Source organism: Phyllosticta citribraziliensis (assembly GCF_038025025.1).
Source record: "Phyllosticta citribraziliensis strain CPC 17464 chromosome Unknown J3D65scaffold_4, whole genome shotgun sequence".
In the NCBI taxonomy this organism is placed as follows: Eukaryota; Fungi; Ascomycota; class Dothideomycetes; order Botryosphaeriales; family Phyllostictaceae; genus Phyllosticta; species Phyllosticta citribraziliensis.
The window spans coordinates 731,770-759,209 of NW_027117341.1; the positions used below are offsets into that span (position 1 = coordinate 731,770).

The following is a 27,440-nucleotide window of genomic DNA, read 5'->3' on the forward strand; positions in this document are numbered from 1 at the left end:
TGCGCGTGGGGTGGTGTGGGCGCGCGTGTTGGCTGTGCTACTGTTGGTGGTGCTGGCTGGCTGTGCCTCTCTGTGGTTGTTTTGCTTTTGCTGTGGCATGGTGAGGGAGGAATTCGTTCACGGCTGGTGATGGATGCGAAGGCTGAGATGGCCTGAGAGCCCAGGGAGTGTTGGTACTCGTCGCGTCGCGTCACTCAGCTTTACGCAGCGTCAGGTCAGGTCGTGGGATGCCGCCCGTGGTCGCTGCTGTGGAGCTGGATGATGATGCAACGGACGGAAGCGACGGCAGCATCATTCTTTTTTTCTTCTTGCATCGTGACAGCGTGGCTGCTGGTCTCACCGCCGGTCGAGTTCGCCTTCGGGTCGTCGGCCGGCCGGCGGTTCTCGCGTTTGAAAAAGGACGCCGTGCAGCTTTCTTGCTCGTGTTCGTGAGCAGCAAGCGACCTGACCCGACCCGACCCCCTGGTGGCCGACCGACCGACCGACCGAGTTCAGGCACGCCACTCAATTCAGGGACTCGAGATCTGCGCCCACCCAGATACGCGAGGAGTGAGGCGAGCGAGCGGTGAGGTCATACGTCGCGCATTCTCATTTCCAGCCTCTGGCGTTGCACCGACGCCGTGTCTGTGTGCGTATGTATGCCGTTTCAACGCGTCCTGAAACAGTCGATCGAACGAGCGTGGGGGAACACAAGGAGGAAAGGTCTTGTTCGTTGGATGCGACTTATCGCCAACCTACATGTACCTACCTTACGTGCCGTGTCTTGATAGCTGACCGTCGGCGTGCCGCAGGTCGACCGTTGGTTGCTTATTATTCCCGCCGTCCTCAAACACCGAAAGACAAGCCTGCCTACACTCCAATTGACAGCCCAGCTTGCGTCGCCCTCGTACCTTCTCATTGACCATTTAACCCCGCGACTCTTGCTCCTCCTCGATCTGTTGTCGGAATTTGGATCGTCTGGCTCATCGCGACTCCACACAACAATCATGTCGGCAATCAAACACCACCCCATCTTTTCCCTGATCAGCCCAGCTGCGACGCCACCACGCCCTGCACCCACCGACGATGATGCAATTCCCCTCGTCAACGTGCCCTCGTCGTCGTCGTCGACGACACCGCCAGAAGACGTCCACATTGGCGTCGATCCGTCCGCCACCACCCCGCCGCCACAGAAGCTCTCCAAGAAGACGCCGCGCCGCCCTGCAACGTGGAAGTACGTCAGCCACGGCATCGGCGGCGCGGGAAATTTCCATCTGCGTGAGTGCTCACCGGCAGACAGCAACTCCAATGCCTGACTCCAGCTTGCAGGTCACGTTTTCGCGAGTCGTTCGCGCACGCCCGCAAAACCCACTACGACGCCAGCGACGTCGACGCGCTGCGTCTGTTCGTGCAGCCGCTGCTTCAACCAGCAAATGTAGTGCGGGTGGCTAAACGAGCCCGCGCCCGGGAGCTAGCCTGCTAGTTTGCCGTTGAATCCGTTCCGCCAGCGAGCCAGCCGGCCGGGCGCGACGCGACCAACGCCACTGATCTCACTCCTGCGGTCAGCCCGTTCGAACGAGTCACCGACTGCCAGGAACGACGGAATGCTCGGCACCATCTCGTCCGCCCTCTCTTCGCATTCGGCTCGCGCTTTTCTTCTTCTCACGTATCGCTCCCATCATCGCGTTGATCATCTCGGTTCCGAGTTTACGTCGCCGTCGTCGTGACCACCAGATTCCAGGAACGTGTGCAGGAGGCCTGGGACCGGGATGGACGCACTCACGGCAGCTGTGGAATTTGCGTCGTCGGAGTGCAATCGCCTTTGCTCGTGAGAGAGCTCTGTACGGCCGCGAAAATCACGAATCACGAATCACGGGTGCCATTGGATTGAGCTGAGCCGAAGGAGGCTGGCGAGGAAAGGAAAAGGAAAGGGGAACGAACACATACTTCTGCGGAAAGCAAAACCAAAACAACGAGAAAAGTAAACCGACGACGCGGTGCGCGAGGAGCGGCTGGTTGCGGGGTCGACGTGAGTCAGCCCCCCGTCAATTCAAGCGACCCACCATCCCTCCAGCTGTTCGCAGCGAGTTTGAAGCAAAAAAGTCAGAGTCACAGGGAGATGTGTGTATAGTCAGAGGTTTAGACGCGGTGCGGGAACGCCCGAGCGTTGCTGCAGCCCAGCGTCACAGCCTGATGACTGCAGGACGTCGCTGGGCAGGGCCTGTTTGCCCAATTGCCATGTCTGGTCACCATGGCACTTTTTTAATTCTCCGCCGCAGCCTTACAGTCAGACATACATACAGGCCGTCTGCGCCACACGCATCATTTCACGTCCGGCCAACCACAGGCGGGGAACGCCGACAGGCTTGGGAGGCATCACCGCCGCACCATTCATTTTTCCTCGACGATTGGGTCTTCTTGGCTGGCTGGCTGGCTGGCTGGCTGGCTGGCTGGCCCAACCTCTCGCTGACCGGCGGGCTGGGTTCGTTACTTAGCTTTTGCATTTGCGGATGTTGCCCCAGACACCACACCACGGCGGCGGCGGCGGCGGGGGGCGGATTCTAGAAACCCGGGCACGACGGCACCGCCCACATGTGTACCTGAGGCCGCAGCGCAGTCCCTGTCGCATTCCCCAAACACTGTCTCTATTTCGTCGCGAACATGGAATCGTCGACTGCTGCCAGCCAATCAAAGCGCTTGACCAGTTAACCAACCACCGGGTCGCCGGTTCGTCTTCTTCTTCTTCAGTTGTCTGATGTCGCGGCGCCCGCAAAACGCCACAGTCTCGCTCTCGCTCATTCGCTCTTGCGGCTGCTTGCTCACCGACTGCTTGGTCTGCTGCGTGTTTCAGAATGGGAGACGAGTGCCGCCCACCGCCGTCCCTGCTTCCTTGATACTCGTCCTTGCCGCCCAGCAGGGCTCATGGAGGAGCATTGACGAAGATGTTGGTTGTCGCTGTCGACGCGCGGTCACGACTCTAACAAAGTCTCGCGAGTCGGTCACTCTCTTTTCCTTTGGCGTTGCTGGATCTTTTTGAAACGGCCGCGAGACGACGACGGCTCGAGAGGGTCGGACTGTGCGTTCGTCCAGCCAGTCCAGCCAGTCCGGTCCAGCCCAGACAGCCTGGACGAGACGAGACGAGACGAGACCAGATGAGATGAGACAAACGTGCCGGGTACCTAGACGGATAGACGGGAGGGAAGGATGGCGAGACGAGACAACGAACCAGCCATCCGTCCGCATGAGTGAGGGTGTTTGGCCGCCAACGTCCGCGTCTGTAACGAGTTCCCTACCCCTGCTTCCAATTGTCGTTGTTGTTGTTATGGTCAAGCACCGACCTACCTCCCTGGCCCAGCTTCCCCACAACCATGACAGCACTAGGTGTGTTTGACATGCAATCTACTTCCTCCCCCTCTCCATGTCTTCGCGACTCCATCCAATACTGTACCGTAGCTCCCAGTCCAAACCCATATCCCTGTGCCGCTCCCCTTCCCCTCCCCTTGTTGCTACAGCTACGGCCCACGCCCGCCACGCCACAGCTTTTCCGGTCAGGGCCAAAAGCAAAGCAGCTGCGAGTACGAGTAAAAAAAAAGAAAAGAAACAACATATGTACCCTGTCCACCACACGCGTAGCCAGTCGCCCGATCAATCCAGCGTGCGCCGAAGCTTGACCGGTCGACTCTACAGGGGTACGTTGCGGGAACTCGGTGCTGGGTCTGCTCCGCGCGCTGCGTCTGCGTCGCTGGATAGTTGAAAGAAAGGATAGGAAAGGATGAAGAGAGGGAACTGGTGCAGGATGTGGGGTGTAGGGAAGGGAAGGGAAGAGAAAGAGATGGGGAGATTTACCTTCCCGCCCGCGCGCGTATGCTGGCTGCTGGATGCTGGCCTTGCATAGCATATGCTCTGTCCCTTTTTCTTCTTTTCCGCTGATGTGTGGATGGATGATGGGTGATGGGGCAATTTCCTTTCGAGTGCGGTGTTGGTTGGGCAGCATGACATTGTACTGTAGCTGTGTTTTTTCTCTCCCTCTCTGTCTTTTTCAGGATAGAGCTTCCCTCGTCCATGGACTGTCTGGCTAGTCCCTGCCGTGTGCCTGACTGACGAGAAGTATTCCCAGATATATTCTTGATACTGTTTACATCTGCGTTCGCGAGAAGCTAGACATCATGGGGAGAGCCTGACAACCTTGGTGCAAAGAGGTACCACACCGCAGACGCAGGTACATCTACGATCGACTCCAGGTAGCTTAACGTACCGTGTAGCCGACGAGATAAAATCGCCCACGCAGCCCAAACGGGCAATGGTCCCTCCCGCTCCGAGCCTTTCTGTTTTTGCTTCTCAGACAGCGCTCCCCTTAGTCTTCATCTCTTTGTCCGTCTGTTGTCTCACGACAACTCTCACGACTCTGCCTCTTCCTTTCCCGTCAATTGTCGTTTTTCAAACACTCTGTCTGCGCGCTTGCTTGTCGGCTCCCTGCTTGCTTCTGAAGCTTCATTAGCACGTGCCCCATCCTCACTCGCATCCTCGCCCCGCATCCCAGACGCGAAGGAGAGGAAGGGAAGGGGAGAGAAAGGCAGAAGCTCTGACTCCGAGCTTGTCGGACTGACTAACAACCGCCCTACCCGCGGCCGGCTACATGACTAACACGCCAATTGCTAGCCCAACCCAACGAGAAGAGAGGACGAAGTGCTAGTGTCCGTGTTGTCGGTGGACACACCAACCGCCAACTGACAAACCCAGCCTCGAGTTCATCAACCTGCGGACGCAGCTGGCTGGTGCTTTGATGCTTTACTCTACTCCTACTCTTTCTGCCTGCTTGCGCTCGTGCCTCAGCTTGCCCCCCAGCTACAGTACCTACGCTCTTCACTCATTTCCCCCCCGCTGCCCATCACCTCAGCTCAGCTTTCCTGCCAGCCCCCCCTCTACCCTCTGCCCTCGTGGTCCGTGATCTCGCTCCCAACGCCAATGCCAATACCAAAGCCAATGCCCTGCGTTGACTCGCCTCACCTCCACCCACCCACTCACTCACAACCCGACCCGACTCGGGCAGTCCCTCGGCGCCGCTGGATCGCTGATCAATCGCCCGCACACGGAGCGCACGACGGACAGGCAAGGCAGGCGAGCCCACGTGGGCGGCATTTTGCTCGGAACACTTCGTTTACCGCGATCCGAGAAGATGAGGGATGATTTAGAGTTTTGCGAATCTATTGATGGGATGGGGTATCTGCATCTATTTTGTCTATGCGAATGCAGCCAAGGTGGCAGGCTGAAAGGGGTATAGTACGTGCCGATGTACGATACGGGTTAATGTACAGTACGGTTGGTGAGGGAGCAGTGCGATAGGCAAGCAGGCAAGCAGGTAAGCAGGCAAGCAGGTACAAGTGCGCGCGCGAGTGGTGGTTGCAAGAGCAGTAGTGGTATAGAGCGGTAATGGTATGGTATCGAATACAAGTGGTAGTACACAAAACGACAAGTCTCCCAAACAAAGGAAATGGTCCTCTCCAGACGGCAACAAAAGAAATCCGCCTCTACTCGATAACACAACAAAGGAAAAGATGGGGAACAATGGCCCGAGATCAGCCGCAGAGGGCAGCCATGACAGCACAGCACGCCCGACAGGACCCTCCGACAGCGCCGGCGTCACCGATGACGGCCGCCGAGCAGCGACCAAATGAGGCGTTGGATGGGGTTGCTGTCGTCGGTGGGTGACGATGCGGCGCCGCCGACGTCGCTGCCGACGTCGCTGACACGGCTCGCGCATCGACGCCGATACCAAGCAAGCAATGCCAATAATAGCCATCGCATGGTTGTGGCTGAAGCGGCGCGGAGCTGGGGCCGCGAGCGAGGGCACTGAGAGGGTTTTGTGTGTCGAAGGATGTGGAGTGCGATCGACGCACTCAGAAGCGCGCGGACGCGCTGATAGGTAGAGATGGGGGCCAGCAGAGGCCAGGAACGGCAGCACATGCGGCGGCGGCGGCAGAAGCAGAGGGCCATCAGCAGTGCTCGGCCACCGAGCGCGTCTGCACGCATCCAACGAGTACGGTAGGGGGCAGCAGCACAGTCGGGGGGCACGTGAGGCCCCAGAGGTGCGTGCGCGCTCTAGGTACATGTACCGTGGTGGTTGGGCAACACGGCGGGGCTGAACAGGCTGAGGCGCTGCTTGCTTTTTGCTAATGATGGGAAGGTGCGGTACTGAGAGAGTAATTAGCATGTGAGGAGGGGAAATGAGGGACGGGGACTCGACGTACTGTATCACCATGATGCGCGACGCCAGCGATCACTGATCGCGTAGACAGACATGTTGAGAGGAGAGAAAGAGGGACATGATCAGAGTCGACGTCAAGCGACTCGGATCAGATGGTCGTCGTGGTTCACGCCGCCAGGACCTTGAAGCCTGTGGTCTGGATGGAGGGCAGGCGAGGACGGGCGCCACCGCAGAAACGCTTGGTCTCGTGGAAGTCGCGAAGCTGTACGAAAAGGGTCACACCGGTCAGCAAAGGCGTTTTTCGGCACGACGTCGGGGCCGTCAGGGGGGGAGGGGATACGAACAGATGGTGACATGTCGGGCATCGAGTTTTGTCGAGGACGATCCTCCGCCGCTTGGCACTGAGGCTGCGTCTCGCACAGCCAGCGCGAGATGGTGCGCACGTGGGACTGATCGGCAAAGAGACTGCGCTTGCGGCGCTTCTCGACTGGGAGCAGAGTCAGTCGACGGCCTTGGGGGGAAGAATGCAGCAAAGACGTACCGTTGAGGGCAGAGGGGAGAGGAGCAGCCTTGGAGGCGACTGATGCGGAGGAGGCGGCGACAGAAGAGCACGGAGCAGAGGGCACAGGTGCCTCGTTCAACTCTTGTGGGACCACGGACGGGTCAACCTCCATGTCGTCCTCGGTCATGGTGACGTCGTGATCTTCCTCCGGATGCGGGTACTCAGCCTTGGGGAGGACGAGGCCGGAGACGAAGAAGGACGAGTAGCCGGCGAGCATGAGGAGGTGGGCTTGGTGGTAGGCCATTGTGGAGGTGTGGGGGGGGTGGTGGTGGTGGTGGTGGTAGTAGTGGTAGTCGTTGGTAAGGACCGTGTAGGCGACTTCGATTCGCCCGAGCAACCAGGCTGGAGGGTGGATGTGGATGTGGATGGGTGGTGTTTGAAGGCGAAGCGAAGAGCGGCGGACAGATGGGTATTATAGATTTCTGGTGGTTGGTACGAGTGTCGTGTCGCGTCGTGTCGGACGTGGAGGAACCCTGCTGGGGGGGCAAGAAAGGCGCTCAAGCCCAAGTGGTGCCTGGAAATGTTTTTTGGGCGACGGGTCCAGGGCATCCCTGCTCCGTCACGGCCCTTCATCTGCCGCTTTTGAGAAGCTTCCATCTGGCGAAACTCTGAACCTGCAAGGGCCTCGCCACCATGACCCTGCGCCCAACCAAGACGCGACTCGACTCGACTCGACTCGACTCGCTGAAGACGCTGGCTGCTTCGTCAACGGCCCAACTGAAACTGGCACAGCTTCTTTCCGTTCCGCCTTACGGGTAGGTCATGGTCATGGTCATGGTCCCGTCTTGTCGGCAGTCCGGCGGCGCCGAAGGACGAACGACGAACGACGAACGACGAACGCAGTGGGAGATGAAGACATGTGGCTGGTGCGCTGCTGCGACAGTGCGTGCCCTTCTTCGACGTTTGTTCCATGAACCTTCTCCCGACCTTCATCTGCTTTGCTGTCGTCCCATCCTAGACTCCATCGCCTTCCATTGCGCTCCTGTCCGGAACGGGCCACTCTTACGACCTGACCTGCCTGCCCTCGCGACCTGCCCAAACCATTACAAGTCGGGCGGCATCAACGGCACCAAGAAGCAGCCAAGACTCGTATCTCTTCGGCCATGTACCGGTCCCGTACTCTACGTGGTTCCACTGAAGAAACGCGCCGCACGTGATGGCCGGAATCTCGGCCTCTCTGCCTGTGCTGTACCACCGCATCGACTCGCGTCTGTCTCGTCAATGAACATCTGTCCATCTGTCCATCTGTCCATCGCCAACCCTCCACTCTGTCATGCGACTCTCCAGACTATAGCCTGGCTGACCACCACCCGTCTGTCTTTGGGCCCGCCTCCGCTCCTCGACGATGGCCAATACTGCAGCCACTCACTGCCGACCCCGCGCCCTTCGCCCTATGCGGACGGCAAACCTCTGTTCGTGCAGCCTGCCGTGGTTGACCCAATGATGGACTCGATCAAACGGGTATAGGCCCAACATGTCCTCGACCTCTATTCTCCCGGGTGCAAGGGAGTCACCAGGCTCCAGTGTCTTTACCCACATTCCTCACTGTCGCTTGCGTGTTGATGCTGCTGGTCAAATACTCGACGACGCGTCGTGTCGTCCTCTGCCGGACCAGACGCCTCTCTATCTAGCCTTGCGACGACAGCATGCACTCCGGCTGCCTTGTGGCCGCTTTGGCCCTGGGTCTCTCTGCTGTCCATGCCGTCGATCCCCAGGTCCCCTTGAATTACAGCACTTACGAGGGCACACCTTATTCAAACGGAATCACTGCCTGGCTCGGCATCCGCTTTGCTGCTCCACCCACTGGTAACCTGCGCTTTGCGGCCCCGCTCGATCCACCCATAGTTGGTGCGGTTCAGGCAGCTGACCAGGTACGTTGCGATTAAGGTTCTATTAATCTTTAATTCTTCGCCGTGCCCTCTGATTCCTGCATTTGGCTGCTCCCCGGTCCCGGCCCGAGTCTGTGATTGGCCCATTGACGCTTATCCCTCCCAGCACGGGCCATACTGTATAGCCACGGCGGCCTCGCCATCCGTCACCACCACCAGCGAGGACTGCTTGTTCCTCGACGTCTACGCCCCCTCCAACGCCTCGACCAATGCCAAGCTGCCCGTCTTTGTCTACATCCAGGGCGGCGGCTTCAACGCAAACTCAAATGCCAACAACAACGGCCAAGGCTTGATCACCGCTTCGGGCTACAACATTGTCGTCGTGACCTTCAATTACCGCGTTGGTCCGTATGGTTTCCTCGGGGGCGCAGAGGTCGCGGCCGGCGCAAGCCTCAACAACGGGATCAAGGATCAGCTCAAGGCCCTTCAGTGGGTTCAGCGCTACATTACTCGAGTAAGCAACCCTTCTTCCGCAACCAACTTCAATCCTGACACTGCGATAGTTTGGCGGAGATCCAAATCATGGTGAGCTCCCCCAACAACCACGACAACTCTGATCCCCTTACTCACCTTCTCAGTTGTCGTTGGTGGCAGCAGTGCGGGCGCCGCTTCCGTGTCTCTCCTCCTCACCGCCTATGCGGGAAGGAACGATGGCTTGTTCCACGCGACAGCCGCCGAGTCCCAATCTTTTGCGGCCATGCTGACTAACCAGGAGAGTCAATATTCCTACGACAACCTAGTCATGCGCACTGGCTGTGCCAGTGCAGACAATACTCTTGCATGTCTGCGAAGCGTCGACATTGCGGAATTGCAAGCCCAAAACATAGCTACACCGTTCCCAGGAGCGCAAAAGGCCCCCTTGTACCCCTACGCGCCCATCATCGACGGCGATCTTGTCCCCGACTACACGCTTCGCCTCTTCCAGCAGGGCAAGTTCATTCATGTGCCGACAATCTGGGGAGATGACACCAATGGAGGCAGCATGTTCGCACCGAAGACGACGTCCACGCTTGGAGAAAGCAATTCTTGGCTGCACGATCAATTTCCACCCCTGACGCTCACCCAAATTCGCAAGCTGAACCAACTGTACCCCGTCGACGGAACGCCCACGTTCAATGCCACGGGCCGCTACTGGCGCCAGCTGAGCAACGTCTACGGCGACCTGCGCTACACGTGTCCGGGGCTGTCCATCTCGTCCATCTACTGGCGCGCCGGCCTGCCCTCGTGGAACTACCTCTGGAACGTCGAGGACCCAGCCCAGGTCGCCCAAGGCTACGGCGTCCCGCACACGGTCGAAGTCAACGCCATCTTTGGTCCGGAAAACGTGGCAGGCGGCTCGGCGCCCGTCAGCTACTATACTGGCGGCGTCAATGCGCCTATCGTCCCCATCGTCCAGCGCTACTGGACCAGCTTCGTCAGGGCCCTCGATCCAAACCTGTATCGCGCCCCGGGCTCGCCGCAATGGGAGACGTGGCGGCCCGTGGCCGAGGACTTGGACGGCAGCCGCTTGATTTTCCAGACGGATGCTACGAGGATGGCACAGGTGGATGCGCTGACGAGGCGCAGATGCGAATACACGACGAGCATTGGCGTGGATATTCGCCAGTGATGAGTGACGACTTTATGAGTGACGACATTCGGCTTGTTGGATAGATCAATTTCGATACCACCTTGCGTTCCCGTCCACCGTTCATCTATTCGCGTCATTCTCTTGCTAACCGCGCAACAGCAGAAGTTGTCTCACTTGCCCGCGCCAAGTCTGCCAACAAACGCTTCAGCACCATCCTGACCGCTGACCGGGCATCCCAGCAGAACCCGCTCAGCCACACGCTGCTTGCGCGTGTATCCGTCCCTGTGTTCCTTGCATAGCCGCAACTTCCCGCCTCCGCCGCTGTTCGCCCTGCTGCAGAGCATTCCGGTCAATCAGCCAAGACCGCCATCACGGCGGGTTGCTGTTGACACGCGGCAGGTTTTTCAGTTGTCTTTCGGCGCTTTTGACAAGGCTGCAGCGAGAGCTGGTGGTTGTTTCGCGGGCCACTCGCTGCACCGCACCGTGGAGACAGCTGCAGCGGGCTTGGCCAGCTCGACTGGAATCTCTCTCCACCGAAGCCGCTGCACCATTGACATCCTTTCCACACACCAGAGCTGCTCTTCCTTCTCCTCCGTCCTGTCCTGCCCGCACCGGTATCTCCCGCATCATTACACGACACGCCCTCATCCACACCACCTACCTACCTTACCCTTCTTGCTCGCTCCCCTGCCCTCGTCTCCATACCCATACCCATACCCACCCCCATAGCTACCAACCAAACGCAATCAACAAACAATCATGCTTAAGCTATTTATGACAACAGCAACAACGATGGATGGACGCGATCGCGCAGCCTCCCGTCCACACACGCATTTACGCATCCGTCGCCGCACTTTTTCTCTGCTTACTCTTATGATGACGCCCTGACTGACTGACTAACGTGACGACGAGGCGGAAGGGAAGAGGGAAAGAAGGTTGGCTGCGCGGCAGGGAGGTAAACGTAAACGCCAACGTATGTAGGTGGGTGTGTCTTTATTTAGAAGCACCAACCGCACCGCGATAACTTAGCTACTTCCTGTAGGCGACAAGTGCGCACGCGAGCTTGACTGCTTGGTTGCTTGACTGCTTGACTATGGTACCTCTGTGCCTACGCGCTTACTTAGATACTCTCACTGCATGCACACTGAAGGTAAGGAAGTGCCTCAGAAAGCTACCAAAGTTCGCTTGTGGCTTTCTGTCTTTCTTTCTTTCTTTCTTTTCTTCTTATGCCCTGTCCTGCCCTGCCATACCCTGCTGCCCTATCCTGTCCTGACATGCCCCGGCCTGCCCTGCTCGTTGCTACTCGTAAACCAGACAGGGGAGGGGAGGAGCCAAGGGATAAACCGAAGCGCGGCGTTCGCGCGCGCCGTAAGCTTATGTACTGGCTGGCTGTATCTTATGCTGTACATACACACATGTTGCCATACATAGGAGCGCCACTTGAGGTACCGCGCCATTGGCGCGTCAGGGGAGACGGAGACGGAGACGGAGACGGGGGGGAGAGGTACACACCGAGCGAGGGGAATAGAGTAAGGAGTAGCAGCAGCAGGAGTCTCGTCAGGTAGCGTGTGAGAGTGGCCGGCTTGCATTATTGCGGCTGCTCTGCGCTGCTCTACTCTATTGTTCTGCCGTTCTGCTGACTGGTCGAAGGAGGCGTAGAGGAGCCGCACGCGTGCTGTTTTGGTCTAGGTACCTCACGCGTGTGCGAAAGGTACATACTGTATATACGTGCCTGGAGACGGCAATGCGTGACTTCATGCATGCAGGTACCGACCTACTGACCTGCCGTCCGCCGGCACACCACCACCACCATGATACCCCCTGTGTGTTCTAGACGCCCGCGTCCCCCCCGACGTACGCCCGCGCATTGCTGCGTCGGCTGTCGTGTTTGAAGCGTGCGCGCGTGCGTAGGCACGACCGGAGTCTAGAGCACAACGATCACTTGCCTGGGCACTTCGGGGCCAGTCCTGTGCAATCAAGTCTGCTGGCAGGGCAGTGTAGGTAGCGCGCAGCCAGAGTCGAGTCGAGTCGAGTCGAGTCTAGTCGAGCCGCGTCCATCTCTCTCCTCATGAAACACGCTCTTTCGACCGCTCGCTCTCGCCACACGACACAGTACAACACTGCGCTACCGCCATCGCAATCCTCGCCTCCTCCTCTTACTCAATCTCTCTCGCACCGCCACAGACCGCGCGACCCGGCCGGCAGGTCGATTCATGCCTGCACTGCACTGGCTGGAGCAGTCAACGCCCGCGGGACACCTGATCGCCAGCCAGCCAAACCTACGTCTCGGCGCGGCGATACCTACCCTACCTCCTGCGGTTTCGGCAGACGCGCAAGCAGGCAAGCAAGAAAGCAAGCAAACGACCAGGCCCAGCGCAGTGAAGCGGCGCGTTCAAACTCTGCGACAACGAGACAACTTCGGTTCAGCTGGGTACAAGTCCGCGCAGTGCACCAGTTGAGTCACTATCGCGGACGAGCGTGGGGAGGCTGACTGCCACTGCTGCTGTTGGACTGAAGAACGGTGCAAAGGGCATCCCTGCAAAAACTTTTAAACTTTCCCCGGTCTGTCTGTTTGTCGCGCTATGCGGCGGAGGGCGCACGCAAAAAGACAATCCTGAAACACCGCAGCGAGCGAGCGGTACCCCAGCTGCCTGGGAAATTGGGCAAGAGGCTACGCGGCTCTGAGCTGAGCGATTGGGCACCGAGGTCTCTTTTTTTTCGTTTGATTGCGCGTTTTGCTGTTTGGTTGGTTGATTTGATTGCGAATTTTCCTTTTATCCCTGGCTTTTGGGTTTGGGTTGGCGTTGGCTCGGCTATTTTTGTTATCTTTGCTGATGATGTTGTTGCTGGAGCTGGAGTTGGAGTTGGAGTTGGAGTCGTTTGCTGGACTTTGTTTGTTGGTGCCTGACCGTCGATCAGTCACTCTTGGAACGAACGACTACACGGCGGCTTTGCACGCGGCGCGTCTCGTGACTCGAGTGATCGCTGTGCTTTCACCGCTGCTGTGCATTCATGGCGATCCACACACACGCCACTCAACGGAACCTGACCGGCAGGTGTTTTGTTGGAGGTGTGGGTGTGTGGAGAATGGAGAAATCGAAAAGTGTGGAGAGCGAGATGCTTGAGCTCCACTGTGGCTCCACCCCCGACTTGCCTAATCGGCTGGCCAGCAGAGCCCAACAGTGGATGCCTTTTCGCCTCCTCTCCACACCATCAACGCGCACGCGCAGTCCATCAACCATGAGCGGCGGACAACGAGAAACGTCTTGATGAGCGCGGGGTCTGTGGGTCACGGTCCAGTCAGTCAGTCAGGCAACTCACAATGCATCTAAAGACCCCCCTGCGATGCGCCGCAGGACGGATAGATATGCAGCAGACGCCTGACGAGTCCCTCTGGATCACGAGCACGCCACTCGACTGCTTCGCAGCTGTTATGCAGGGCCGCCTACGAACTTCGGCATATTCCTGCTGCTGAACGGCACTCCAACCAACAAGAGCTTGAGAGACCAGGCCCGCCGCGCCGAGCCGCGCAGCGCCGCGCTGGGCAGGGCGGTTTTGCTTCAAGGCAGGCTGGTAATCGGCAGGCTGGCAGGCTGGCAGGTGTGGCTCTCGCCGTCGCCACGCCGCCACGCCCCACTGCGCATACTCCAGCCACGCTGGGCGTCATGTTTCATGTGCTGCAGGAGTGCTGGGCGAAGTGGCTGGTCTCGCCGCGAAGGCGAGCATGCGCTTTGCCTGAAGCGAGAGAGCGAACGGCGAGGCGGCGATAGGCCGGATGGGGAGCGAGTGCGAGAGTTGATACGAACACGTAGAAAGGAGCAGAGGTTGGAAACACACCAGGCCGGCAGTATCAGCAGTGCCATGCGCTTGCCGGAAGCCGGAATTGAGCGGGTGATCGGCGCATCGAGCAGACCCGGAGGAGGAGCAGCAGCAGATAACAATTCCAGGCACGGTCATCGTCTGTTCTGAGCGCACCTTGCCCCGGAGCGGAGTGCAGATGAAGCTTGAGTTGTGGGGTTCCAGCGACGATAACCGGTTGGAGGACGACCTGACTGGTTCGGATGTGGAGAGCTGCTGCCAAAGCGGACGGCCGGACTGAACGGAGCTCCGATATGGCCAAGTGCCAGGCAAACAGGCCGGCAGGCGATTCGGACTCGGCATGAGGCTGAGCGTTGACCAGCGCTCGAGCAGGCGCGAAAGACATTGCGGGGGTGGAGATCAGATTGATCGACTTTGTAAGCGCCCCGCCGTTAAGCTCGCATCTGTCGTGCAGCATGTGAGACGGCTGCTCGGCCTCGCCGATGCGTTTCCCAATCGAGGTGTCGTGATAGCAAGAGCCGTAGTGTAGCGGAGGTTTCGAGTCAGTCCAGGGAGGCGGTGGCTCACGAGGCGCAGCCGATGAATGGTCGTGTCTCATCGTCTGGCAAGCAGACACGACGATTGCAGCCCCCCCTTCTCATCCACCATGACAAGATACTGTCTTGTCGTCCGTCTTTCGCTTACAGGCTTCCGCTGCTTCCAGTCTGCTCGACACCACCGTAGGTGCCTTTGTCCAACCAACCCCTTTTACCCATTAATCACTTCTCTTTTCTCCACGACAAGACTTGACCCAAGTCAAGCAAACGCACCGCCAAACCAGACAGATTGCCTGCTTCGTCTTGATCCCCTCTGCTCGCCCATCCCCGTCGCGCATCGGATCGGCCCTCGCGGGCTTGCTCCCCGCGGCCCAATCCCAGCCCAACCCCTGAATTTTTCTTTCAATTAACCTCACAAGCTTTTCAACGTTGCCCGAGCGAGCAATGTCAGCGGCCCTTTCCGACCAATCATTGTACTTCGAGGCCAGCCTCGTCCGCGCCCTGCCGAAACAAGTATCCGACGGCTCCCACCGCCCCTTTTCTCTTCTCATCTTGATAGAGTTTGGCTGTTGCGGGGCGCTCCTGGCCTTGATACGCGTCCTGCTACGCACTGGCTCTGGTTGTCGCTGCGGCTGTTGCTACGGTGAATCAGCGCTCGCTTGCTAGATTCCTGGTCGTGGGCGCTGTCTCAGTCCTTTCGTTCAGCTGCTCTTCCTGCTGATGTGCACGTGCCATTCTGGCCTGGTAAGTAAATGGAGCATACAGTGAGTTCCACGTTGCCCCCGCGTCAACGCAAACGCGTAATCAGCCAAAATGCTACAATGGCGAACAAGAAGGCCCAGCCTTGCCCAGACATTTACGTCGCCGAACAGGCAGGCTAGTATTTTTAGGATTAGAGTCAAGCTCATTGCAAAGTGGCCGTTGGCTGCGAGCTTGGGGAGATGAGAGTGCGGCTCTGTGCGCGATAGGCGCATGGATGGGAGCCCTGGTCGCGCGGACCCTTTGCTCAGTGAGCTGGGGGTGCACATCGCGCAGGCATGCCGGCCGCCGAGCTAGAGAGTCCATGTCCGGTGCTGCAAAACACTTTGCAATCTTTTTGTCGACTCGCTGCTGGGAAGAAATGATAAGTGCTGATGAGGCTGCAGATTTGAAAATGCCACGTACGCAGCAGCCGTTCAACTTACTTTGCATGGCATGCATGAAATTACAGCCGCTTCATCATCCTGCGCCCCCGATCAGTACGTCTGCTGATCGCCTCTCCAACCACGCATATCGAAGCCACCGCGTCGCCCGGTTGGCCAGGTTTGTGGCGCAAAGATGACTGTCTCCTGCTTGAAAATTCAGCCGCCTTCTCTCGCATTTAGAATTTGTTCGGCTGGAGAGTTGCTGAAATTTAGCGGACAAAATTCCATACGAACCCGCGAGATGAATGTCTCAAAATTGTCAGTCTGAATGGTCATTGGGCGAACGCTGGAAAAGACGGAGTCGAAGGCTGTTCAGAGAGGGATTCTTGGACTGAAACACACAGGAGGTGGTTTGAGGATCATTTGAAATGAATCTTCTCTTCCCTGGAGATGTCCCCTGGGTCTGCGATTCTTCGTTCAACTCAGAGGTCAGTGTGGAAGAATTGTTGCCTCACTGGCAACAGTCAGAACCAAGAGGCACACAAAATCTTGGCGCATTATCCTGAAAAGACCCCAACTGAGAGAAGGGCTGCAATGTTGGCGGAAGTGTTCGAGGCAAGTAGTTCTACATGCCTCTCAGGTAAGTTACACCGGACTTGGCGGACGACGTCCCGCTCTGAGCATTCAACTCATTTCCATATTTGGTTAGTGTCAAAGTGAGGTCTCGCAAGCGTGTATTTCGAGCAGCTCATGCGCTGAGGCTGCTTCATTTCACAAAGCTCTTTCTCCATAGCCTTGCCAGATTGTCTTGTGTCCATAATGGTAGCTGCAAGGTTGACATGTGATCGCCACACAGCAAGTCAACGGACCGCCTCCAGTGTCAAGTCGAGTCGAACCGGTCGGAAATTCAACTAAACGTAGCACCGCTTTGCGGAGAGCGCGAATCAATTGTGCACGATGGCAGAAACTTGGACGCGGTGGGACGTGCTTGATGCTGGGGAACCTGTCCTACGGTTGCAGCCGTCAAGGCGTCCCTGCATTTGCAGAGCAAACACAAATTATTTCCTTCATTCAACAGTTTGCCATCCCATTGTCCATTTGGCCACAGCGTAGATGGATGATAACAGAGTGTGACCAACCAGCGCAGGTAACCTAGGTGTGAGCAGCAGGTCGCAGAAATCTCCTAGGTCTTCCCAAGCTACAAGTGTTGCTCCAAATCGGAGCGTAGTTCGGGATGGATCTCGGAGCTTCCTCTACGGATCGCCCTGCAGACGCGAAGAATTCCAGTCTCTGATGAATTTCAATTCCGACAGTCGATCCTCGAGCGAAGAATCTCTCTTCAGCTGAATTTTTATTCGTGAAACTTGCCTGTTTTGTCAATGACGAACCATACCACAACCAGTTCCACAAGAAATCTGTCGAGGGAGATCAGTTGATGGTCTTCTGCGGGTGCACCTCCTGTGTAGCACCTGTCAAAAGTTGTTTGCGAACGAACCATCCCTTGTCGCCCTTGTGTGACACACACTGCGGGGCCAGGCTCGAAGAGGCATGGCACCATAGTGTGTATAAGTAGCAAAGAGCATTTCCAAATACCTTGATGTGCATCCCGGTTTTTCAAAGGGGCGTCAAGTAAGCCGAAGATTGCCGCAAGGACGGCGAAGAATTGCTCATTCCCTTGTCATGAAGCCTGGCGCCTATTGACGCTGAGTTGCAAGTTCGGACATGTTTGGCAGCGGAGCGTCTCGTTCCGGCGGGTAGTCGCACTTGCACTTACCCGTCTGCTGGATGCGGTTCTCGCGCGCACTGGAAATTCAAATGGTCGCTGACCAGCTCATCCGCTCGACTTTCGGCCTGATCGGAGAATACAACACGGACGATTGCATTGTTGCAATGTGCTCGAAATGGTAGCAGTCCGCAGCTCATCAAAAAGCGCGTTGGGAGCTGGGCTGACAAGGCCAGGCTTGACAGAGCATAAAGAGCAATGGGCGCGCCGACCATCCGTGGGCATCATCATCCACCAAACTATTTCCAAGCGAAGACACATTATGGCCTCGAATCTTCCTCGCGATTCTCGTCTTGCGATATGGCTGAGCGCTTGCCAGAACCGCCCCGGCTTTGATCTTTTAACCACACCGACGCCCTACTCAGCTTCTTCATTCTCCAAGTCGAGTGACTTTCTGCCACCGTTTCTTGGCCTTCTTCAATGTCGACACGATATCGATGGAGCCATCGCGCAGTTGGAACGAGCCAAGCGCGTCGTTGATGTGAAGGCGCAGTTGGCCAACATGCGCACGCGCTTCCAGCGCCTAGTGCAGAACACCAGTGCGGACTTTTGGAAAAATGCTGCAAGGATGGCTATAGCCACCATGCCGTTTGAGGAAATACAGTTCAACCAGAAAGGCAAGTCTCACCAGTTTCCATATGCAGAGGTGCTAACAGGTCGCATACAGGCTCACATGGTCCAGAGGAGTCGTCAGAAGAAGACGCGGGCGAGGCTGACGAAGACGACGAGTCATCTGAAAGCGAAGAAGAGGACCCCAAGGAAGCGTGGACAAGGTCGGTTGCAGCACAAAGCCATCACCGGGATACAGCTAATGCGATGCCAGATTCCAACGCACGCGTCGCATGCACATTTTGCATTACGTCGTATCTCGACACCGTGTCGGAAGGTTGATCGCCAACGTGAAGGGAAGTGGAAGCATGATCCTCCGACAACAAGTTCAGGCTGGCGCGGCACCTCCAGCATTAAGAGGTCAAGTCATTGCCGAACTCGAGGCGCTAGCGACAATGGCGAAGACAGAGCTGGTCCAGGAGATGCAGGGAGAGTCGGGAGCGACAGAGGCATATCGGGTCGCCATGATTGCCGTTCTTCGAGACGAGCTTCGAAGATGATGACAAAGAGGATCCAACGGTGGGCGTTTGGGAGTTGGCTTCCTCCTCTTACTGGTGAGGATTGACGAATATTCCAGTGCCTCAGGCGAGTTTTCAATCCATGAATGATTTCAGCGATTCGATTTTGGCGCACGTCATGCATACCGTCAGCTTCGTCAAACCCAGGGCAGGCAAGCTTCCACAGATGACGGGGAAATCGCTGTCGCTTGAACGGCCACTGCTGATGATGGAACGAAACGATGGAGATGAAAAGATGTTGGCGGTTGCTGTGCTGACTGCCGTGACACCGTGGTTGGGACGTGGGCCGGAATTTCCCCGCAAAACCCTTCGCCCTTTCCCAATCTGGACCAACGCCCAAACGTCGACAACACTTCAGTCGCCCAGCAAACCACGAATCTTTTCTGGAAGAGACGTCAGATGCAGACTGCGCATCTCTCGATGCACTACCAACAATTTCCGGCCTCTGTTCTCGACTTTGTAAGACTGCATCTTCCATTAACTCATCAATGTGAGCGAAGGTGAAGTTTGCCGAGCCTTCAGGATGCGGATTTGCCTTCCGAATTGTGATCCCATGGCCAAAGATTGCAAAGGAACCCTGAAAGACTCTGAGCTTTGCTCAAAAAGACCACTTGCGAGATACAAACGAAACGTGCAAGACACGCCAAGGACTGCCGTCCTGAGAAAACTCACTCATCGAATTCACTGACATTTTCAGCTCGCAGAATTGGCTTAAACCTTCGGTCGCAATCCATCATTGAGCAGGCTGAGCTAACGTGGTGGTTGTCGCGGCACGTCTTGGACGTTCATAAACCCACAATCGCCGGAGACTGCTCGCTCGAAAATTGTGAAGGCAGAAACATTTTACCGCCGGAATTTGGCGGTTCATCAAAGCCGAACCAGCATCCGAGTGAGCAGTCCGGGCATCAAGATGTCTTCTGTTGTAAATACACCAGTCGGAAGATATTGACCAAGTCAACGTGACTGCCACGCCACGCCGCTTCTAACCTCTTATCTTCGAATGCCTCGAGCGCATATGTGGGATGATGGGTCGAGAGCGAGTCAACGTCTCTCCACAGGGAGGAGCCTCGGTTACTCGAGTCGATAAGCGGACAAATGGGAAGTGTTGCCAAAGATCCAACACAAGCATTCTCGATCAGACCATCGTGTATGCCACACTTTGGAATCTGGGATCTCAGATCTCATGTTCTCCGGATCATAGGCTGCCGAAAGCCGTCAGTCACAGACACAGACCAATGTGATGAAGCACAGACCAGTGGTCTCGAAGGGGGTCGGTGCTCCCACGCCTCCTTTCTGGGCTTTCAAAGCACATCATCCGTCGCCGGAGGCTGGACGGATCTCATGTAGCAAGTGATCATCGTAGCAACACTTGCTTGCCCGCTGTCAAGACTGAAACAAAAAGCAAAAGTCAAGATACCCGGATCGATATGCCCAGAGTTTGCAGGTACCGGTACCCTTGGCCCACTCAGGCAGCGTCGGCGCCACGCGCTACTTGGGGATTGACGATCATTCGAGGCGGGTTCAAGTGGGCACCCGCTCCAATTTCCCCACACTAAGCCGCGTGCACAGGAAACCGTTGAAAACAGGCTGATCAAGAACCCACTCGCAGGTTCCACCACATACACCCTGACTATCGACTGAGAAGAGTAAAAGCACCGCCCAGATCCACTCTCAGGAACCAGCCACCAAGCAGGGATGGGCACTGAAATACGCCCGTAGAGGGTCGCATTCCCAATTCTCCGAGCTGCATCTACGATGCCTGAGGTGACCCTTTCGAGTCAGATGGGCGTAGTCGTCATCAGCCACGACGTTTCGGTGTGACAATCCCGAAAGATCTCTCCATGCATATCCAGGAACCATCATTGAGCCCCTACCCGTGGGCTCATCCACGTCTCATACATCTTCCAGCATAGCTCTCCATATCTGAATACGGCGGGAGCTGCGGGTGAAGTTTTCCGGCGCTCAGGGCAGCAGCATGCTCGACTATCGTGTCGATCACCTGCCAGTGTTGGCGGGGGCCGCATGTGACAGTACCAGGCCAGACCACATCTCCCATTTCCATGCAAGGTTGCGGCGGCTCTGGCAGCTTGGGATTGCGGGGGGGGTGAGCCAGAGACACGAGCGTGCTGCTCGGAGATATCGTAACAGCGCGGCCAGCTGCGCTTGTGCATATGTCTTGGGAAGCGGCACTGACCATGGTGGAGATGAAGCACCTGCGCCGTGAAAGCTGCGCGGCGGTGGTGATCCTGGAGGGTTCATGGTTACGTTCCTGCGTGAAGCTCGAAATGGATCTGGTCCAGCCGTGATCAACAACGCCGCAGGGAGGGTGGCATGCCAGTAGGGGTCTTCGTTCTGACCTACCTGGGATAAGAGGGAGGATTGAAACTAGGTGCTTGGCAACTCCCGAGCCGCACACAATGGATCTTATTCCCAGGATCGACTGGACTAGCATTTGGTCTGATCCCCTGGTGTTCTCAAGGTGCCCTGCCGTCCAACGCGTTTCGATTTGCGAAGACGCAACGCTTCTACCTCCCACTCATATCAAGAACGAATCAACCTGCGATGTAGCGAGCAGGAGAGCGCTCCGGGCTCTGTGCCGCACCACTTTTCATGTAGGCATGTATCTTTCAGTTGGGGGGCACAGCAGTCCGTCCATGGTTCGTGTAGTGCACTGACTGAATGTAGGGGATCAGTGGAGGTGAGAAGCCTGGATGTGTTGGAGCATCAGATGGACCCGTCTCCCGTGAAGAAGAGCGGGATATGGTCTTGAATCCAGCCTTCGTCCGATCATCAACTGGGCCTGAAACTCGGGAATCGCCGAAGGGCTTGGGAGTGACGGTCGACACGATCAGGACGTAAGAGCAGATCTATCCAGGGTGCTTCGCCTCGTCTCGTGGTCAACCAAGAGAACCGTGATGCTCTGTTTTGGAGTCCTCTCTTCCTATCAATGGCACTTGGGCCACAAAATCCCTTGTCTTTGATTGCGTGTCTTCTATTAATGACATGGCAGATATCGTCTACTTGTTGTGGAACTCCTGAATTGCGAATGAATTTGGTTACTACTACGGTGGTTATTGCTGAATCATGATTGGTTGGGTTTTTGAGCCGGTAATATGCGCGAGTGCGAACTGCAAGGTATGAAAAATAGAGAAACTGAACATTGATAATAGCAGCTTAGTAGCCTATTACTCAAGGAGGTATTGAACCAAAACTTCGATGTCAGTTGCATGGCGTGAATGACATGAACTGCGAGTGGGAGTTTTTTCCAGTTTACCGGATCAACTCAAAGTCTGGACATGGACACAGAAAAAGAGTATCGTCTTGTTTGACTGACTATTAAGGAGAAACGTATCTCTGGTGGCTGCAAAGTTGTGTATTCGATAGCGCAATTCACTGATTGTGTAGTTTACTGTTTCACACGTCAAGATCGAGGAAATGGGCAGAGTACACACTCTGCGAAGAATGAGGTCAAAGGGGAATTTTTTGAGGACTAACTTGAAGGCCTCCGTAGATACACATAGGCAGGATTTGCTCGTACTTCCGTAAACTATTACTCCGTTCCGTGGAAACATTCATCATGCGTTATGTCAGAGTTGGAGAGCACGCAATGGTTTACAGCATCGAAAGAAAGACAAATGGTCTAGAGACGCAATGACTGGATCCGAGAATTGACGCTGTAGAACATTAGAGTCTCGGCTGAGGAATCAAGTAGGATACGAATGTCCTCTTGCTCATTCGCCTCACGTATTGCTCCAACCTTCTAGAATCGGAGACGGATAGCACTCGAGCCTCCGCGGACCCAGAAAGCGAAGCATCCTTCACTCGAGACGAGGACTTTTGTCTAGCCGCATGACCTTGCGCAGGCGCACACTATCAACAATCACTCTGCGCGTCCACAATCGGCCTTGAAGCATTCATATGCGTTGGATCCATCAGCTCATCACTGCAGCAAAAGACGTGGTTGAACATGGAAGACGTCAGTATACTTTCTGTTGCAACGTACGGAATAGAGCCGCACTTAAAAGGAATACGGAGTCTGACAGCGGTGATCAGACTCGCGCGACCCCCACAGAGACGTTGCGTCATAAAGGGGGTCTCTTCCTAATGCGTTCAGACCCCCGACGGACGGAGAGGGGCGAAACTTGAGGGACGGCGATGGGGTGCTGAGAAGGATAAGCGAGTACGATGACGCAGGGAACAACTTGAGGAAGAGAACCAACGGCGAAAGTGCCTTGTTTAGAGATGCCAACCGAGTTTCAGTCGAACGGGCGGCGCTGGGGGGCCGCGGACATGATCCGCCCCTACACGTCCTCGACTGGTATCTGCCAACCGCAGCTGTTAGAGTCAGGGCTAGACTACAGGGTCTTTCCGAGAAGTGTTCCGCGCCGCGCGCCAGTGAGTTCCGTCTCGAGGTAGCTGAGGCGACAGACTGATAGGTGAACTGTGTCCCTGTATCTGCGGTCTAACCAATTAGCAAAGCGACCAATTCAGGTAACTTAATCTTCCTTACGCAGGCGCTAAGAGGCAACGTCATCGCTGTCCCCAGCGGCTATCCCGGCTGCTTCTCACAACACCTCCTTACGCCGCAAACGGGCTCGCCATATTTCGGGATTAAGTGCGAATACGAATTGCATCTTTTTGTCCAATGATGAACCCTTCTCTACACGTCCACGGCTAGGGAGAGATTCTGGTCCCTCGCTGGAGCAATCCAAAGCAGTTTGAAGTGCATGGTTCGTTCAGGCCTTGTGGTGTCCAACGGCATGCAACAATCGTCTTAAGATACGTGCCCGCTGGCTCCGCTACGGTGCCACAGCGCTGCAGTTGCAACGGCCATGTTGTCATACCTAACGCAGGCTGAAGTTTGGGACTGCATCGGACATGCACGCGGTTGCGACATCCGAAGACAGAGTTGTCCGGCGGACTTGGCCGAGCTTTCTGTTGCACGAATGGATCAATCCGAATGCAGTCAAGCACGCAACGAGGCATGGGCTTGAGATTGATTGAGTCGCGGGTCAGGCGACTACGCAGAAGGTTCCACAGGGCTCACCTCCAGTCTATCAATGCTCTCGGAGACATCGAAGCGCTGTGGCGGCCTTGCTGACTGCAAATCGGTACCTATCAAACCAACTGCTGGGCTGAAACAAAGCCGGGGTAGGAGCGGGATCACTGTCTCGCGTGCATGATTTGCGACCTATCTGTCTTTGTGCCCAAATACGTCAGCTTTTCCATGCCTCGACCTTGGCGGATGCGCGAGCTCAAACCATTGATTTGGAAGACTACAGAAGTGTGCGCTCCTTCGACTCAATGACTGACCAGGCACCAAGACGTGTCGTGTAGAAAGAGTGGAGCCGCGGCGAGGCTGACAGCTGTGGCCCAATGTCTTTTGGTTCAGCATGTAGACAGGTCTCATTTCCATCCGGAAGCAATTTGTGGCTTCAGAAACGACGTCTAGTGCCATCAGTAAGCATGTGCCGAGCTCGACGACTGGAAAAGAGTTGCGCGCCTATGGATGTGACGGGAAAAAAGGATTCGCCAGTCGTTATGGCGGGACACTGCTCCCCGTTTGACAGGGTTACACAGGAAGATAGCAGGGCCATGGAAACCAGCTGACCAATCAGAGAAGGTGAATTTGCGAAAGGAAAAAGGCGCGTTGAATTACTTAAGACATCGAACAATTGAATGAATATGAGAAAGGCAGAAATGGTGGATATCAAGAGTTCGATTGGTCTCACCAGCTTCCAATTACCACGTGTACGTGTAGTGTGACGCATGACGTCTTTTGGTACGCGAAGCCAAAGCCTCACCGTCATTTTGCTCTCGCGGGCAAGGAGTATGGTTTTCCGGGGGTTTGTCCTTCGCACCTGGTCTTTCATTCTATCTTCAAGCGCAGGTGATATAATTTTGGAGTTTGAGTCAAACTCAGACGTCTCGTGAGCATTTCGTGCCAGGGTTTCGCACCGGAGCAAGCTGCAATAGCATTCGGGCCGTCGGAGAGCAGCCCATGAGGCCGCAACATTGCAAGGTCTCAATGCTCCCAAGCTCTGCCAGCAAGTGTATGTGGATATGTGAGGAGTCCTTTCTCTGTTAGTTCTGTGGACGAAGGCTTCTGGGACTGAAACTAGATGTCCCACTCGGCTCGAGCTGGGCCCTGGTCTGGATGCAAGGTACCGAACAGCTGGTTGACCGGTCACCGCAATGTCTGCAGCTTCAACACCGCTTTCTGTGTTGTCAGGTCAGCTGGTAGATGCAAGCGTGACAGGGCGATGGGGCTGGTGAGTCTCGACTACCTAGCGGCAATGCAGTTCGTGATGTCCAGCCATAGGTTGGAAGGCGTAGAGGTTTCGTTTAAGTCGTCGGAGAAATCGGCCCGGGTGCAAGGCAAGGCTTCCTTGTCTCCTGTTCGTGACTGGTATCAAGCGGTCAATGTTCTGACCCGACATCCACTTCATGGTGACAAGCAGAATCAGTGTTCACAGCCCTGCCTTAGCCCGCTGCAGTCAGAACTCGGTTTTTCTGTGTTGACATGGAGACGAGCCGACCCACCCCTTCTGTACGGTACCATGTGGTGCGTCCCATACTGTACGTATTCGAAATGCCACGAAGTCTGCCTCACCGCCGGTGCGTCGCTGTTTCTTTCACTTGGATCGTGGAATCTTGGCCCACAGTCAGAGGCGGAGTTGCTGCGACGATGACACGACTGTTGGCCGTGACGACCCTACGCAGCTCTTCCAGAGAAGTTGTGCGCTCCACAAGCGAGCGCAGACACTCTGTGTTTGCCCCCAGGGCCCATTAGGTGCCTTGTTGCTCTTGCATTGTCCAGGGTAGTCGGGCATCAATTGAGCGCCATCAATAATGGCCTCGCCAAAGTGTTTCTTCGGAGCGTCCGAGGTTACGATTCGCTCCAGTGTGTTGGATAAGCGAGTCGTACGTGTCGGCGGCGGAGGAGGTAGTCCGGTCGAGGCGAGTGGAATGACATTCTATCCTACGGCAAGCACATCGAGGGCGCCGCGAGCAGGGGAATAGTTTTTGAAATGTCCGGCTTCACGTTTTCTTCTTGTTCAACATTCTCTCGAAGAGGGCACTGGTGGTAGGTCTCTCGTCAGCGTCTTTGAAATCCTCATCATCTTGCTGTTCTTCGACTCTGCACATTGGTGTTGGCAGTGTCGGTACCTCACTGTGCCGCACTCCCTCTCTCTCTCTCCCGGTGTCGAGTCCAAAGGGTCGGGTCAGAGACGACCAACACCTGTTCTGACGTAGGCAACCCCATCTATTCCGTACGTCGCTCCCCAACAACACACCCAGGGTGCACGCGCCCAATCACGCCACCGAATAAGCAACGAGCTTTGACCCAAAGCCTGAGCTCCTTGCTCGGCAGCCCACCGTCGGTGCGAAGAAGACCGTCAATAGACTGGTATGGGCTCTGCACGACTGTTGCCGCAAGCGGTAAATCAAACGCGCCCAAAGTCCCCAGTGACCGGCAAAATGAGGCTCACGGCCCCATGAGGAGAAAATGGGATCACCCAAACCACAGAGCAATTCGGTCCCCCCAATGAGCACCACCCAAGGTCACGGATATCCATCCAGTCCTTCCACCACTTGGTTCGGCCTCGGCCCGTCGCCGTCGGTGGGTGAGAGGCCACAAATATCGCTCGGCCCTTCCCGTCTCCGTTCGCCTCACAAGCTCCGCAGGGGCCATTTCCTACACAGCCATGACCCAGCAGCTATCCTCTCCACTTTGAGGCATCCGCCCGCCCTCTCCACCGCCGGCGTGCGCTGTTGGTCCTGCGTCGGCGTTTTGCGAGCGATGCGGCACAGCCCTCCGCGCGTTGCTCTTGTTGGTTTCGAGTGTGACGGGGGGAGGGAGGGGGCGTTCTCCTTTCTGCTCGACGCGTGCGTGGGTTGCGTGCGTCTGCTGCGTGTCATGCCCAAAAAAGCAATTTTTCATTTAACTTGAAATGGAAAGGCGAAGGGGTCTCGAGGAAAAAGGAAAATAATAAGCAGCGGGGAAATGGCCCGACATCCGCGGACTTCGGCTGCCCCAAAATTGCAACGGTGAGGCTGATGGTGACGGAACCACGCCTTTCCGAATTTTTTTTGTACCACTAGAGGTTGTTGGTGGTGACGACCTGGCTCCACCACAGCTGATGCTGAGCCTGCGCCTGAGCCAATGTTGGCGAGTGGATGTCGTGGACTGCAAGCATGCCATCAGAGCCAGATGCCTGGCCCTGTCTAGGCTCAACCCACCCATTGGACCAGGCGTCAGTTGGCTGCATTTTTCCTTCATAACCGACTTCATGCAGGGTGTGATCCACGACATTAGAAGCAACTGCAAGATATCCACGGGGGTCGCAGCAGAGATCCTCAGCAAAAGCAACACGGTGATTCAGGTCGGCGCTGGGCTCTCAGGTCGACCGATCATGTCTCCACATGGACCGTCATGTCCTGGAGCCGAGAATTCCGGTATTTGGGGGCTGCAATACCTCATCAGCAGACAGAGGAGGATGTGTGAACAATTTCAGTCCCTGGTTTCGGCAGCAAAAGACAGATCGCAGTATCTAGCCTCGATCCCGGACTGGGGTCTATGAATGGCCAAGGGCCATTGGTGTTCTCGAATCACGGCGTATGAGGAGATCCTTTTAGCCAGCCCTGTGCTTGCGTTTGATTGTTGTCCAATCTCATCGAGCCTGGCGCTTTCATGCTGCCAATGCCAGTATCGTCGCATTGCCAATAAATTGCAATAATGGGAAGCTGGGGATGAACAGTGGCAACCTACTTTATTTCTGAGCACCGACGTCTGACATTTGTGTGTCGAAGCGGCGTGCATCTGATTGGTTACTGCGTGCTGG

At 56.3% G+C, this 27,440-nt stretch overlaps 7 protein-coding genes across 7 annotated transcripts; 3 read left to right on the forward strand and 4 right to left on the reverse strand.

Annotated features, from left to right (window-relative positions):
* Positions 1–3,142: 3,142 nt before the first annotated feature.
* J3D65DRAFT_281800 (uncharacterized protein) lies at positions 3,143–4,114 on the reverse strand. Its single transcript, XM_066795084.1, has one exon. The coding sequence runs from the start codon at positions 3,971–3,973 to the stop codon at positions 3,269–3,271; it is 705 nt and encodes a 234-aa protein (XP_066656779.1). The 5' UTR covers positions 3,974–4,114; the 3' UTR covers positions 3,143–3,268.
* An 807-nt stretch (positions 4,115–4,921) lies between these two features.
* Positions 4,922–6,551, reverse strand: J3D65DRAFT_618850 (uncharacterized protein). The gene is made up of 2 exons (XM_066799691.1): positions 6,228–6,551; positions 4,922–6,171 (listed from the first exon to the last, which is right to left on the reverse strand). Exon 2 carries the CDS (start codon positions 6,086–6,088, stop codon positions 5,219–5,221), a length of 870 nt encoding a protein of 289 aa, XP_066656780.1. The 5' UTR covers positions 6,089–6,171; positions 6,228–6,551; the 3' UTR covers positions 4,922–5,218.
* J3D65DRAFT_281873 (uncharacterized protein) lies at positions 6,173–7,292 on the reverse strand. The gene has a single exon (XM_066795086.1). The coding sequence runs from the start codon at positions 6,988–6,990 to the stop codon at positions 6,319–6,321; it is 672 nt and encodes a 223-aa protein (XP_066656781.1). The 5' UTR covers positions 6,991–7,292; the 3' UTR covers positions 6,173–6,318.
* Position 7,293: 1 nt separating this feature from the next.
* J3D65DRAFT_281850 (uncharacterized protein) lies at positions 7,294–8,303 on the forward strand. Its single transcript, XM_066795085.1, has one exon. The coding sequence runs from the start codon at positions 7,509–7,511 to the stop codon at positions 8,211–8,213; it is 705 nt and encodes a 234-aa protein (XP_066656782.1). The 5' UTR covers positions 7,294–7,508; the 3' UTR covers positions 8,214–8,303.
* Positions 8,304–8,392: 89 nt separating this feature from the next.
* On the forward strand, positions 8,393–10,244 carry J3D65DRAFT_601579 (putative triacylglycerol lipase; the record flags this gene model as incomplete). Its single annotated transcript, XM_066798049.1, has 4 exons — positions 8,393–8,617; positions 8,742–9,089; positions 9,139–9,160; positions 9,214–10,244. 4 exons carry the CDS (start codon positions 8,393–8,395, stop codon positions 10,242–10,244), a joined length of 1,626 nt encoding a protein of 541 aa, XP_066656783.1.
* Positions 10,245–13,582: 3,338 nt separating this feature from the next.
* J3D65DRAFT_618859 (uncharacterized protein) lies at positions 13,583–14,529 on the reverse strand. Its single transcript, XM_066799692.1, has one exon. It carries the CDS (start codon positions 14,364–14,366, stop codon positions 13,869–13,871), a length of 498 nt encoding a protein of 165 aa, XP_066656784.1. The 5' UTR covers positions 14,367–14,529; the 3' UTR covers positions 13,583–13,868.
* Positions 14,530–17,299: 2,770 nt separating this feature from the next.
* Positions 17,300–18,943, forward strand: J3D65DRAFT_618870 (uncharacterized protein). Its single transcript, XM_066799693.1, has 3 exons — positions 17,300–18,084; positions 18,135–18,240; positions 18,291–18,943. Exons 1-3 carry the CDS (start codon positions 17,586–17,588, stop codon positions 18,574–18,576), a joined length of 891 nt encoding a protein of 296 aa, XP_066656785.1. The 5' UTR covers positions 17,300–17,585; the 3' UTR covers positions 18,577–18,943.
* Positions 18,944–27,440: the final 8,497 nt, after the last annotated feature.

Coding starts and splice junctions, on each gene's coding strand:
- J3D65DRAFT_618859 (XM_066799692.1), bottom strand. CDS start 14,366: ATGCCGAGTCCGAATCGCCTGCCGGCCTGTTTGCCTGGCACTTGGCCA.
- J3D65DRAFT_618870 (XM_066799693.1), top strand. CDS start 17,586: ATGGTAGCAGTCCGCAGCTCATCAAAAAGCGCGTTGGGAGCTGGGCTG. Junction 18,085..18,134: donor AATACAGTTCAACCAGAAAG/GCAAGTCTCACC, acceptor GGTCGCATACAG/GCTCACATGGTCCAGAGGAG. Junction 18,241..18,290: donor CCCAAGGAAGCGTGGACAAG/GTCGGTTGCAGC, acceptor ATGCGATGCCAG/ATTCCAACGCACGCGTCGCA.
- J3D65DRAFT_281873 (XM_066795086.1), bottom strand. CDS start 6,990: ATGGCCTACCACCAAGCCCACCTCCTCATGCTCGCCGGCTACTCGTCC.
- J3D65DRAFT_281800 (XM_066795084.1), bottom strand. CDS start 3,973: ATGCTGCCCAACCAACACCGCACTCGAAAGGAAATTGCCCCATCACCC.
- J3D65DRAFT_618850 (XM_066799691.1), bottom strand. CDS start 6,088: ATGTACCTAGAGCGCGCACGCACCTCTGGGGCCTCACGTGCCCCCCGA.
- J3D65DRAFT_281850 (XM_066795085.1), top strand. CDS start 7,509: ATGGTCATGGTCATGGTCCCGTCTTGTCGGCAGTCCGGCGGCGCCGAA.